Source organism: Fragaria vesca, linkage group LG7, assembly GCF_000184155.1.
Source record: "Fragaria vesca subsp. vesca linkage group LG7, FraVesHawaii_1.0, whole genome shotgun sequence".
NCBI lineage: Eukaryota > Viridiplantae > Streptophyta > Magnoliopsida > Rosales > Rosaceae > Fragaria > Fragaria vesca.
The window spans coordinates 19,473,091-19,487,051 of NC_020497.1; the positions used below are offsets into that span (position 1 = coordinate 19,473,091).

Below are 13,961 nucleotides of genomic sequence, written 5' to 3' on the forward strand. Positions count from 1 at the left end.
TGTTTTTTTTTCGTCGGCTAAAGTCTTTCTTCTGGTAGTGAATGTATCTTGAATTACCCTTTACATGCTCAAAGGATGAATCACATAGCCTTGTCAATTCCTCTTGGTTTTGAGACAAAGCCTTATTGACCCTCAATCTAGCTGTTCTCTCAACCTCAGCATCAACTCGAGGAGGTGTTTCTCTTTGCTGCACTCGAGGCACAAGCGGTCCACTACCTTCAGGGAGATCTCCAATTGCATCAACTCTAGGCCTCTTCAGATTGAGACCAACAACACACTGCTTGCCTTGTTTAAATGGAACCACCAAACTCTTGTCTCCAGCAGCAGCTTTTGAAGAAGATCATATCTCATATTGACTGCCTTTAAAGTTTTATCAGCATCTTTCACATTCAGCTTGCCTACTTTATCCTTGGTGACAAATGGATGCACCTCCACTCTTCTCTCCGGCATGTTTCGAAAAATAACTTTTCACATTCAGCTTGCCTACTTTATCCTTGGTGACAAACGAAAGCACCCCACTCTTCTCTTTGGCATGTTTCGAAGAAGAACCTTTCACATTCAGCTTGCCTACTTTATCTTTGGTGACAAATGGAAGCACCTCACTCTTCTCTGCAACATATTTTGAAGAAGAACCTATCATACATCCACGACCTTCACTCCCTTTACTAAAATCACCAACACCGATTGCACCATCAACTCCAGGCCTCTTCAAATTAGGACGAGACCCATTTTCTTTTTGAGGTGAATTCACAGTAACCATAATGCCTTCCTACAATACAACACAGAGACATGTTAAATACAATTCATATCATCCTCCCACTAACTTCATCTTACATCCTCCTACAACTATATATATATATATATTATATATATATATATATCAGAAACAACATGTCTTCAACTCTTCATCTTGGCATCATCATCTTAGGAAGTGTGAGTTTAGGTTGACAAGGAATCTTGGTCATCAGAAACTTAAACTCGAGTGTACCACCAAGACCTTTTTGTCGCTTATAGTTATCTACCGTGTATTGACCAGCGTAGATGTATCTTGTTTCCCTACCAATCTTATACCTTCGGATTACCCTTATGGGAGTTGCTGGGAAGCTGTTCAACAACGTAAGATTTTGACGTTTGGCCTCTTAATCTTTTGCTCCCTTTTATGAGATATTTGGATTCCCTCCTTCTCCCGTGTATATCAAGACATCAGCATATTGCCTCTCGTTTTTGTAGTGGCCGGAATCCACAATGCTCTTGGCAATGAGCTTCCCTTTTTTGTCTTTCAAGTAAGTGATACCAAAGTCAATACTCACTATAAAGGCCAACCACACACAATTGGGCTCGATAACGAAACTTATCTCCAACATTTATTCCGGAATGTTTCATAAACCTCTGGTCATGTTAACCCATTTCTATACTTTAAGCATTCCAAATTACCGAACACTTTGTCATTGTTTTTGCCACTAGCAGTACTTTTAAACAACCAATTTACCAAGCACTATGCTACTTTGCTTTTCAAATACTTTTTTTCAAAAATAAGCATAAGCCAACTTTTCATAAAATCTAACCTTGCAAAAATACACTCATGAATTAAACAAAACAAATAACATGTATGACTTCTCATATTGAGGTTCTTGCTTAGGTGTTGTGTATCTATTGTGTTGGTGAAGGTGTAATGAGACAATGCGTTAACGTTTTATATTTTTCTTATCCTCTACAGTTATATCTAGGCAGCGTATATTTAGTTTTTTTTTTGTTATCAAAGAACGTTAATGAATATAGAAGAACAACATGAACATGATCCGCCCGCGAGGGTCATGTAAAAAGGTAACCATGTGAAACTGCGTAAGAATTAACAAAAGCATTTTCAATGTTGCAAACCCTAGAGTGAAATCCGAAAAGTAACCATGTAGCATTGACGTAAGCAGATGAACTCTGAGGAGCAAGAGGTCAAAAGCAGGTTTTTTTCGGGAAACTTAATTTATTCTGCCATGATGTTGGGCCTCCAATCATGTTCTGGGCACCCAGACTTCCTCCGACGTCGCTCTGCGCTACCATCTTGCCGTTGTTGTCTTGCAGAAGTGCCAGCAACCTCAAGCTTCAAGGCCATGCTTCCAGGCAAATTTGGCTGCAATAACCAACCACCCTAACAACCCAAGGCCCACTCTAAATCCGGCCACCAATTTGGCGTCCCACCTCCAACATCAAATGTCAACCTCCGCCAGACAAGGGCTGAAGATCTCCGCTTGGGAGTAGAGCTGGCCAAAGATTGAAACAACCCGAATTAATTCGATATTAGATAACTGAACCGAAACATTCAACCAAAAGTAAGTAGTTAACCGATCTGAATCAGACTGGATTCAGTTCAAGCTCTTAAAAAATCGAAAGTAACCGAACCGACCCGAATTATTTAATTTATAATTAAATTATTAATATACATGCCACACTATTATTGATGATTCTATCTATACAAATTATAAAATGTGTCTCACACTTAATCTCTCGATATAAAACACAAAAATCACTAACCATAACACAATTTCTCATTCAGCTCATTTATATCGGAGAAATCAGTTACTGTAAAGAAGATTGGGAGCACGGGCATTAGATAGCTTGTTTTACTTTGAGTTTATAACAAAGTAGGTTACTCAAGTCAGTAAACTTTACAAGTTGTAGGGAGACACTAGATGGGCCAAACAAATTCTAATATGGGATAAAATTGAGGTTATTGATTTCCACCAAACAGTAGAAGTAGACGGCATTCGGTTTTGGTGCTACACTGCAGGTCATGTCCTTGGTGCTGCTATGTTAATGGTTGATATTGCCGGCGTTAGTGTCCTCTATACTGGAGACTATTCACGTGAAGAAGACCGACACCTTCGTGCTGCCGAGACTCCACACCTCTCCCCTCATGTATGCATTGTTGAATCTACATATGGTGTCCAGCACCATCAACCTCGAAACATCCGTGAGAAGCGACTCACTGAAGCTAATCAAGCTATACACGCTGCTCTCTCTCGAGGCGGTCGAGTCCTAATTCCTGCATTTGCACTTGGCTGTGCCCAAGAGCTTCTACTGATTCTTGATGAGTACTGGGAAAATCATCCAGAGCTTCAAAACATTCCTATATACTATGCTTCCCCACTGGCGAAAACATGTCTATCTGTTTATGAGACATACACCCTCTCAATGAATGATAGGATCCGCAATGCCAAGTCGAATCCCTTCATCTTTAAGTACATTTCACCACTAAAGAGCATTGAGAATTTCAGAGATTTAGGTCCTTCGGTCGTGATGGCAAGCCCTGGCGGTCTTCAAAGTGGATTGTCAAGGCAGCTCTTTGATATGTGGTGCTCTAATAAGAGATGCATGTGTGATTCCAGGCTATGTGGTTGAGGGGACACTTGCTAAGACAATCCTCAATGAACCGAAAGAGGTCACCCTTATGAATGGCCTGGCTGCTCCGCTCAACATGTCGGTACATTACATTTCATTCTCTGGTCATGCAGACTCTGTTCAGACAAGTGCATTTTTGGAGGAGCTGAGGCCTCCTAACATAATCCTTGTTCATGGTGGGGCTCATGAGATGGCAAGGCTGAAAGAGAAGCTCCTGACCTAGTTTCGTGATCGCGACACAAAAATCCTCACACCAAAGAATTGTCAGTCTGTTGAAATGTACATTAACAAGCAGAAAATGGCTAAAGCTAATGGAAGGCCTGCTGAAGTTGGTGGAAATGTCAGCGGTTTACTGGTGAAAAAAGGTTTCGGTTATCAGATAATGGTTCCTGAAGATCTTCATGTTTACTCGCAGCTGTGCACGGCAAATGTCACTCTACGTATTACCGAACAGTGTTCTCCTACTGGTTTCATGGTTATAAAGCATCGGCTGAGGCAAATATATGAAAGCGTAGAATCTTCGGTTGATGAGGAATCTGGAGCCCCGACATTGCCAGTGCATGATCGAGTGACTGTGAGGCAGGAAACAGATAAACATGTTTCACTGCAATGGATGTCAGATCCTATAAGTGACATGGTATCAGACTCCATCATGGCTTTAATTTTGAACATCAACAGAGAAGTCCCCAAGGTAGTCATTGAATCAGAGGACATAAGAACCGAGGAAGAGAATGGGAAGAGAACAGAAAAGGTCATTGAGGCACTTCTTGTATCACTCTCTGGGGATGTGAAACCTGGAGAAAATGGGAAGTTGGTGATCATGGTTGATGGAAATATGGCACTGCTTGATAAACAAAGTGGGGACGTTGAGAGTGAAAATGGAAGACTCAAGAGTAGAGTAAAGAGAGCATTTCATCGAATTCGAAGTGCGGTGAAGCCAATTTCTCTTTCTGCATCTTAGCTGTTTTTCGTTGTTCTGCAATATCTTTGTGTCTGAGTTGATTTTACGGAGTTGTAAGCAACAGAGGAATTTTGAATAGTAACATTAGTCTTTAGCAAAAAACAAAAAAAAACAAAAAAACTCACATGCAAAGCTTCCCAGGAAAGCCTAAGAAAAACAAAAAAAATCACATGCAAAGCTCCCCAGGAAAGCCTAAGAATTGATAATGTAGATTCCCAGCAAAGCTTCCCAACAATGGTGGAAGTGAAGTGTGGTTTCAACCACTTTACTTGCATGAAATGCACATCTTATTACCTCTCCCCTGCTTATAAACAAGAACAGAGTAAGAATTGGGACAGATACACATTCGAATGTATTAACATATAACTGATATAAGCACATATTGGTAGAATGAATAGGAAATAACAATGAAAATCTTGCCTCATGAAGATTTGTCAAAAGAAACAGAGCAGGTAATTGAATTTAACCAACTAGTATAGTTCTAAAGAGAGCAACATGTAACAGTGTTTCATCTAAGCTTGGGACTACTACTAGCTATATAGATTACATCCCTGATCCTAGTGTAGAGTCTACTTCAAAACTCACTAGAAAGAGATGACTTGCATACTATATGAGCTACAACAACAGCTTGTACATACTCATATTACTTCCACCATCTTCAGTTGAACATCCTCCTCTACACTATATCAGCAGCAACAGTTCTTCATCTTGGCATCACCAACTGTTGCAAAATGTGAGATTTCGGTTGATCTGAATTCCTCCTCAACAAAAATTCATACACAAGTTTACCAAATTCCCCTCTTTTTTGCCAGTAATCATCCACAATATAAAGACCATCATACACATAACCTGATTCCTCTGCAAATTTGTAGCTTCGGATTACCCTCACAGGAGTTCTTGCAGCCTTGCTATTCATCAGTGCCAGATTTCCATGCTTGGCCTTTTGGTCTTCTGCTTTCCCTTTTGTAACCTTTGGATTTCCACCTTGACCTGTGTATATCAGCACATCATGGGATTTTGTCTTGTTGGCATAGCGGCCAGATTCAACCACACTTGTGGCAATTGGATTCCCGTTCTTCGTCATATAATCAATACCACATTGAAAGTGACTATGAAGGCCAACAATCGCTAATTCAGTTCTATACTGGAACTTGTCACCAACCTTCACTCCTGGAATATGCCCTATTTGTTTCTTCGTGTTAACCCATTTATATTTCTTCTTGAGGTACATTGCTGCTTCAGTGTATAATTTCCAACCCTCTAGTTTGTCAGAATTAGCATCACACTGTCCACCCATCTTGGTCAACGTCTCTTGATATGCAGCCAAAGCTTTCTTCACCCTAATTTCAGCTTTATCAACCACGTCTGCAGTACCGAAATTGTTACAAACAACATGCCGCTCACCTTCTTTATCCTTGACAAATGGAACCATCAAACTCTTCCTTCCAGCATACTTCAAATAAGATCCTACCATTTTACAACCTTCAGGAAAATCTCGAACAACATCAATAGCAACTCTATGACTAGACAGGGGGTGGTTTTTACTTGGTAATGTGTTCATATCTCCATAACTCTCTTCACATTTACTTGGCTGCACTCGAGGCACAACTCGTCCACAACCTTCAGGGAAATCTCGAACTGCATCAACTCTAAGCCTCTTAAGATTGGGACGAAACCCGTTCTCTTTTCCAGGTGTTTTCAGTGAAACCATAACGCCTACCTATAATTGCTCTTCAGAGAAAAGTCACACCTGTGCAAAGGAAGTTGATCAACTAGCTAGAATATCAAGCTAAATAAACACAAATAAAACCGGCAGCACACAAATTTCACAATCATCATTAACAGACATAAAACCCAGAACAATCACACATATATCATTAGTAACCGACATAAAACACAACTCCTAGTATTACCCATAACCGATCACATAAATTGGGTATATAAAGTCCATTAACAAGCAAATGTACGTGCAACCAATAATAAAGGCAGAAATAGAAAGAAAATTAAAAAAAGTAAAGCAACAAATTACCAGGTACAGTACAAAGTATGAACTAAGAAGCAAGAAGAAAAAGATACCCCACTGACCCCAAAGTAAACCCAGTGCATCAAATTGTACCAAATGATCATCAATACGAAACAGAAGTTCTATTACAGACCATGGAAGAAAATATGACCCATCAACATTACTCACACAAAATCAGAAGAACAATATGTAGAAAAATGGAGGCACACAGATAATGAAAATGAAGAAAAGGAAAGCAAAATTACCATTATCAGTAACAAACAGATGCTCTATTACAAGAGATGAGCAACAAAAACCCATCAACATGCTCTCACAAAAGAATAACAACCAGGACCTTCCAATAAAAAGTAAAAGAAACATGATGTAGAAAAATAGGCACGAAGATGACGAAATGAAGAAAAGGAAAGCAAAATTACCAAGTACAGTAGAAACTATGGAAGTTGAACGACAGGTCGAAATAGAAGAACCAGTAAAATTTGTACTTTAAGAAGCAGACAACGACGTTTACATTATCAGAGAGGAAGAAGAAGAAGAAGAAGAAGAAGGTTATAGCAGTTGGAGTGTTCCTTTAGGGTAATTATAGTGAATGAGCGAAATCGTCTGCGGGTGGCTCTAGATTAGGGAAGCGTGGGCTCGAGTAGAAACGTGTCGCCGTCGCAGTCGGTTCGTGTTCGCATCACAGTGGGTGTCGTAACACGAGTCGTAGCAGGACCGGTTTAGATTTTGAATAATGGCCTCGTTTTTCATTTATTTACGACACAGCCAGCAGGGAGATGTATTTGGTTTTTTGTATGAACATTACTGAAATGGTAATTTGGTAATTGGATCATATAGGTGGTGGTTCGACGGTAAATTTAGACGGAAGAAGACCGGTCGTGGAAAAGTCGGCGGAATTGGATGGGAGTGGTCGCACGATAAGGGGGCGTACGCTCGTCACATCGCAGCTTGTTAGACAAGATTGTACATAAATTATGTACAAGACTAGAGACTCCCATCCTTCATTTTTAAGTCTCTCAATTCCAACTCGAAAATTTAGCGAAGCCTATATGATTTGTGTTACATAAAGAATTTCTTAATCATATAATGTTATCTCACACGATTGATTAATATACGGTTTCAACTTGTTATAAAATACGTTTATAAACACATGTCACACTATGTTCCTAAATCATATATTATTACTCGATCTTACATTAAAAGCAAATGTTGATTTTTATTACTTGCTCCATGTTGTGTTGGATTTGAGTGATTGAGCCTGAGAAGAAAGAAAGTATAGACAAAGCATACTAGTCAGTCGAGAGAGTTTTTGACTACTTGTCTTTGGCACCATACAAATGTTCAAAAACCTACTCAAAAGTAAGGAAACTAACAACACATAACAATAGTCAGCAAAAGTCCACATTTACAGCTTCAACCCTTTTGTAGGTTCTAAGATTTCACCAAAATTGACGCCTAAACTGCAGCAAGCTGCTTTTGATGGGTGGATTCATCTTCATTGAAAGAACAATGAAGCTTCAGACGGCTCGCCAAGTTCAGAGGAGAGTCTGTTACATGTAGAGGAGGAGATTGCAGCAACATTTCTCTTTGTAGGTACGAACAGTAGGTGATAAAGTTTTCGGGTGTCACGTTTAGTTCGAAGCCTAATCCGAACAAGAAATCCATCTCAAGAAGGTTCATCTCTTTAGTGCTGATTCCTCCCACTCTTGCAAAATAGGCATTGTTGTAAGAACTGAAAGCAGGAAAACCAATATTAGAAAAAATGATCAAGCTAATGGAACAAAACAAAAAAATATTAGGCAAACCATTGATTTGATATAGGAAAGACAGTCTTTGCTGTCATTATTAATAAATCATCATATATAGGACTAAGATTAGCTTATACTTCTAGGCACCATGACTATTTTCATGATCGACGATTAGGCAAAATTGAGACAGATTGATTGGGGTGTCATTAGCATTCAATAAGGAATCCCTTCTGTCATGCTTGGAATTTTGCCAAAAATATTCATGAAATTTTAGACAAGAACAACACATATCAGGTAAAGCTGTCTGCTAGAAGACGAAGGTCTTCACATGGAAAAACCTTCCCTCCCTTTAGCGGTGGTTGCTTCCAAATGGATGATGAATCAGATTTTGGCTATTTTCGAAATGAACTAGTAAAATCGAGTTGGGTTTTGATTCACATTCATTTCCCAGTACTAAATCTGTCATTAAGAATCAAACTAAGAGAAATGCTAGGCGAAACTAAATATGTCATCCAAAAACAATGAAAGCTGATCAAGAATGTAGCCATTTTCAATATGATGATGAAGAGTACTAATTCAACTAATGTGTCTGTATAGAAAAACCAAATTTCAATATCAAACATTGATTCATCAAAGCTTAAACCCTCAAACAAGACCAAACCCAGAAACACCGACCAAGAATATCAAACATCTCAGACCACAAAATCCAAAGAAAACTTACATGTCATCCATGAACTTTGCAGAGACCATGACACTGGTGATGAGCAATCGATGAACATTGAACGAGTTGATAGGCAAAGCCTTCTGTCTTTGTGTGAACCGGTCCAGATAAACATAGGCCACCACAAAACAAGAGGGACTACAATCCGCATACTTGAAAATCCTCTCCAAATAGCTCTGGATTGAGATTGTGGGTTTTGTGAGGCAGTGAAACACCGAGAGCTTCTGCGAGTCGAGCCGCCTGTTCAGGTCGTTGGACTTGGCCACCCTGTCCAGCACATCTGAGAGGAAAGCTATCATTCTTGGCATCGCTTCTGGGGTCTCGAGCTCATCAGACATTGTTGAAATGAGGATTGAAAAGTTGTGTCGAACTCTGCTGAGGCTTTCCTGTGTTGGCTGGTTGTGTTATATACAGGAGAGGTAGGAATACGCGTTATGATTTGGGTTAGTTACTAAAGTGAGAGAGTAATTACCGTTGTGTTTTTGTTTTGATTGATACTAATTATGATTGGTAAGTATTCTTCACAAAAAAAAATATATATATGATTGGCAAGTATCAAAGTTACTACTAGGTTGTTGGTATTCTTGGTAAGTTGCCAAACTTGATAAATTGGTGAGTGGTGACAACTATTAAATTCGATATCAAGTCTATAAATCTTGTGATTTTGTAAATTTTCATTTCTCTATTTTAAAATGAAGGATCGAAATAAGCGTATCGAATAAGGAGTCTATTTATATGACCAAATGCAAAGAAAAATAAAAATGTATTATCACCGCCCATTACAAGTTAGTACATGATTGAGTTTAGTGTTTCCGATTGTAGTTGATAGAGTAAATATTGTTACCCATTATAAAGTAGCATATATTCTCGTACGTTTATTTACACAAAAAAATCAAAATCTAAGTACATAGCATCAAGCCCGTTACAAATTTCTTGATTTCATGCAAGATTTAAGTGTGTTCTCGTACGTTTATTTACACAAAAAGATCAAGCCCGTCACAGATTTTTTGATTTCATGCAAGATTTAAGTTAAGTAACGGGGGTAGGTTTTCTCATCCTCATACCATTTAAGAACTTTTTCTTGATTCATGCATTGTTCATCTTAGGTAAGTAAAATGTCACATAGTTTGTAAATATCCCAAAAAAAGTAATGTGTATAGCCGTGGATGGAGCATACTAGTAAAGCAGGCCAATGACTTGACCTGGTAAAGAAAAGATGTGACTGCTCATTTGAAATAATATGATCAAGTTTGCATGCAAGCTGGCAAAATTATGCTCAAAAGCCAAATGTATAGATATAGCACATTATCACATGGGGTCGATGCAATTCGGATCTGGATCTGGGTTGGATATATATTTACAGTATATCCAGATTTCATAGAAGCAAATAAGGTTACAAGGTGAAGATTTTTAGCTAGCTATATACCAATTTACAAGGAATTCCCAGCCTGCATTGATTTGGAATATGACTACCGCCTACCGGCAATGGCTCTTCTACGTTGCCAGCTTTCCTTGCCAAGCAAACCAGAATTAAAAACATAAAAAACCAAGAAGTTTGGTTTGTATAATATCTGATATGTCCCCCATTATTTGAAGTGGGATTGCAGTAATTCATATATGCCATCGCCTTTTAGCTACGCAACAGCACACTGTGGGTCTCTTGCTCCCTCCCCCTTTTCCCATGACAGCTCGTTTCTTGCAAGACTTGCTTATCTTTCTTCTTTTGAACTCAAGAACTGATACTAGTTGCTAAGCATTGGTTGGCATTCGCACTGTGCTGGCAACATGGATAGTTCTAATAGCTATTAAGCTGATTAGCTAAGGGATAACGAATGGGATAAGTTGTTTCGAACTAGGATTATGGATTTGATTGTCTGATGACAGCGGCAGATCACCCAGATGATCACAGATCATTGCTTGCTTTGTTGTGGACGCAGGGCCAACTATAGTGTGTGTAAATGAACAACACACGATCGATCATGGTGATAATATTGTGATATTGAATTCCAAGTGTTTTGGAAATAAAGTAATGAGGATTAGATATAGGATATCTTACAGCAAATGAGCAAAAGGTCAAGCTGTTCTTGCTGGCATTGCTATAATCTTTGCAATGACAGTGCCGTCACGTTCGATATATAGAAACCATATATAGAGTTGGATCCATATCTTTTCTTATTAGTTATAGTTAAGGTTGTTTTTTTTTTTAGTAGGATGAATCAGAGTGATCAGTGAATTCTGGATTCTTGCATTAGGGAAAGAACACATATAGTAAAGTCACTAAAGTGAAAGAACACCTAACCATGTTAAACGTCCAACTCCAAGATAGAAACTTCTTAATGTTGTAGCTATCACCATGTGTTCAGTGCTTACTGAGCTCTCAGAACCCTATTTAGCAAACCCAATATCATTATTCCAGCAATACATAACAGTGGAAACTTACCAAACATAGCCGTGGTCAAGTTTCTTCAGAGGAAGGGGTTGTCAGAGGGCTTTTGTTGTAGTTTTGCTCTGTTGTTGTTTTAATGAAATCGAAAAAAAGTTTCTTGTATGAGAATGTAAGCTTCCCTGTCGATATGTATCTGTAATAGCAGTTTGTTTCGAGCATTCTTTTCGAAAAAGGAACGACATTTTGGGTTTATGAAACTATTATCTAGGATCTGAAATACAATATCTGGACTTTGGTCCTTGCAGAAGATCAGCCTGCCTGGACATTTGTACTAACAAAACTAAGAGCCAGCAGTTGTAGATATCTGATACTAACTTATAAGAGTCGTAAATACTAGTCTTTTCTTATTAATCCACGCTCACACTATGGATACAATCACCAAGCACACACACTTACTATATAAAGTATGTAAAACCTAGTTACATGCAAAATATATGGGCGAGCACAATTCTATGAACAATCCCAGGTCACGATCTGCCTTTCAAGGCGGTGATAGCGTATGGATTAGCCGTAGCATCGGATTGGATCATTGCATCCTTTCTCAGCAGATTGCCTAAAACCAAAGCGGCCTCCTTTGGCAAGGTACTGCTGGTGGTACTCCTCTGCTCTGTAGAACTTCTTGGCAGGAAGTATTTCTGTAACAATCGGCCGGTTCACGACCTTCTGGTGCTTCTCCATAGATTCTTTTGCTGCCTGCTCTTGCTCAGGTGTGTAGAAGTAGATTCCAGATCTGTATTGCGTTCCCACATCACCACCCTGAACATTTCAGATGAGAAATCAATATGGTTCCCAAGGCTATAAGAACAACATTTTGGATCACACTCGCAAAAAAGGAAATCAAGTATTTTCTCTACAAGAAGTCCAGATAAACATGAATATAACATAAATCTCAATTTCTAGCTTGAGAACCTAGAAAACGAAAATCAACAAAGCTCATACAATAAGAATGGAGTATCATCAACATGCCAAATCTACTGTTTTGGAAACCAGATGCTGAAAAACTGAAAACATGTTTATTCAATCCCACAGGATATGCATATCTTTGAATAACAATCAGACTATGTAGTACCCTGAAGAGATGTTTTATGAGATCTCCTAAAGAGATGTTTGACAAACAATTGGGCCATGTAGTAACCTCATCAGGCACTATCTAATATAGTGTGCACTTCTTTCAGGACTGTTAAAGCTTTCCTAAACTGAGCTCTGATACGTAAGTTATGGAGTTATAGCTGTCCTAGTATTGTCGTTTTCAAGGGAGACAATGTCTCCCTTGAAAACGACAATACTAGGACAGCTATAACTCCATAACTTACGTATCAGAGCTCAGTTTAGGAAAGCTTTAACGGTCCTGAAAGGAGTACATATTTCTTTGGTTTGAGATGGAACTACTAAATCCATACTTCTATTTTCTCAATCAACCTCTAACATTGGCTGCACAATCAAGACTAGTCTATCCATTCTACGCTTCTACTCAGGGTTATATGAATCCTAAGCAAAACCCCCATCAACTAAACAGAAAACCAAATCATAGCACATACCAACAATGCGATCTATTTTCTTTTTAAAAGCATACACTCCATTTTTTTTATCATACCTCACAGTCTCAGGGTATTTACACTCCTAGTTCACAGAGGAAAAGCCTCAAATGGCGAATAAAGCTTAGATTTCCAAAATGAATGGCAGAGCACATTAGAGAAAACGAATAGGTTTCCCGATAACATAGACTGATACAAGCAGCAAACAAAGATGACCTGTTCCGCTACCAGAAGTCATTTACTCGATTTACAACCTCCTGCTTGTGAGGGCATGTTCATCACACAACTCAAAAGTTTCAGATAACCAACTTATACACAACCCAAGACAAGCCAAAGGAACTCCATTTATCAATGAACACTATATCCACAGTACAACAACAACAACTCCTCTTAACATATTACTTTCCTTACAATCCAAGCAAAACCCACAATCCATCAACCAAAACCCACAACATATCAAACCAAAAGCAAACAAATTTCACCAAAATTCACAAAACCAACCCAAACCCAAACCCACTCACCTGACGATTGAGCGTGGTGGGATCATGCCTGGACCAAAACATATCAAGCAGAGCCTCAAAGCTACAGTCTTTAGGGTCATACTGAACCCTCACGACCTCAGAGTGACCCGTCGTCCCACTACACACGTCCTCATAGCTCGGATTATGCAGCAAGCCCTGAGAATACCCAACCTCCGTTTTGGTGACGCCGGGGACTCTCTGAAATGCCAATTCTACCCCCCAGAAGCACCCGGCTCCGAACTGCGCGAACTGCTGACCCGGCGCCGGGACGTCGTCGTCGGGGCCCTGCGCGATGGCGGCGGACTCGGAGTTCGGGTCGGGGGTCTTGGGTCCGAACCCGAGGCGGTTGAGGATGTTCATGGTGGGGGTGCGGAGGGAGATGGGTCGGCGGGTTTGGGGGAAAGGGGAGGTGGGTTTGGGTTGGAATTTGGAGAGAGAGAAAAAGGAGGAGGAGAGAGAGAGCTTCGTGGTGGTGGCGGTGGTGGTGGAGAGGAGTGGTGTGGTGGTGGAGAAGGTGGCTAAGGTTTTGAGCATTTTTTGGGGGTGGTGACGTGGCGGATTTGGGCTTTTTTTATGTTTTTGGGTTGGTGCTGAGTCGAGTGAAAGGGATGAGGTA

The 13,961-nt window shown here is 39.6% G+C and overlaps 3 protein-coding genes and 1 pseudogene across 3 annotated transcripts; 1 reads left to right on the forward strand and 3 right to left on the reverse strand.

Moving 5' to 3' along the window:
* Positions 1 to 1,925: 1,925 nt before the first annotated feature.
* On the forward strand, positions 1,926 to 4,354 carry LOC101300194 (annotated as a pseudogene).
* A 636-nt stretch (positions 4,355 to 4,990) lies between these two features.
* LOC101293044 (histone-lysine N-methyltransferase, H3 lysine-9 specific SUVH5-like) lies at positions 4,991 to 6,691 on the reverse strand. Its single transcript, XM_004307724.1, has 2 exons — positions 6,623 to 6,691; positions 4,991 to 6,104 (listed from the first exon to the last, which is right to left on the reverse strand). The coding sequence occupies exon 2, from the start codon at positions 6,063 to 6,065 to the stop codon at positions 5,058 to 5,060; it is 1,008 nt and encodes a 335-aa protein (XP_004307772.1). The 5' UTR covers positions 6,066 to 6,104; positions 6,623 to 6,691; the 3' UTR covers positions 4,991 to 5,057.
* A 981-nt stretch (positions 6,692 to 7,672) lies between these two features.
* Positions 7,673 to 9,215, reverse strand: LOC101293346 (cyclin-U4-1-like). The gene is made up of 2 exons (XM_004307725.1): positions 8,844 to 9,215; positions 7,673 to 8,106 (listed from the first exon to the last, which is right to left on the reverse strand). Exons 1-2 carry the CDS (start codon positions 9,179 to 9,181, stop codon positions 7,830 to 7,832), a joined length of 615 nt encoding a protein of 204 aa, XP_004307773.1. The 5' UTR covers positions 9,182 to 9,215; the 3' UTR covers positions 7,673 to 7,829.
* A 2,301-nt stretch (positions 9,216 to 11,516) lies between these two features.
* LOC101293634 (peptide methionine sulfoxide reductase A4, chloroplastic-like) lies at positions 11,517 to 13,910 on the reverse strand. The gene is made up of 2 exons (XM_004307726.1): positions 13,346 to 13,910; positions 11,517 to 12,045 (listed from the first exon to the last, which is right to left on the reverse strand). Exons 1-2 carry the CDS (start codon positions 13,877 to 13,879, stop codon positions 11,794 to 11,796), a joined length of 786 nt encoding a protein of 261 aa, XP_004307774.1. The 5' UTR covers positions 13,880 to 13,910; the 3' UTR covers positions 11,517 to 11,793.
* Positions 13,911 to 13,961: the final 51 nt, after the last annotated feature.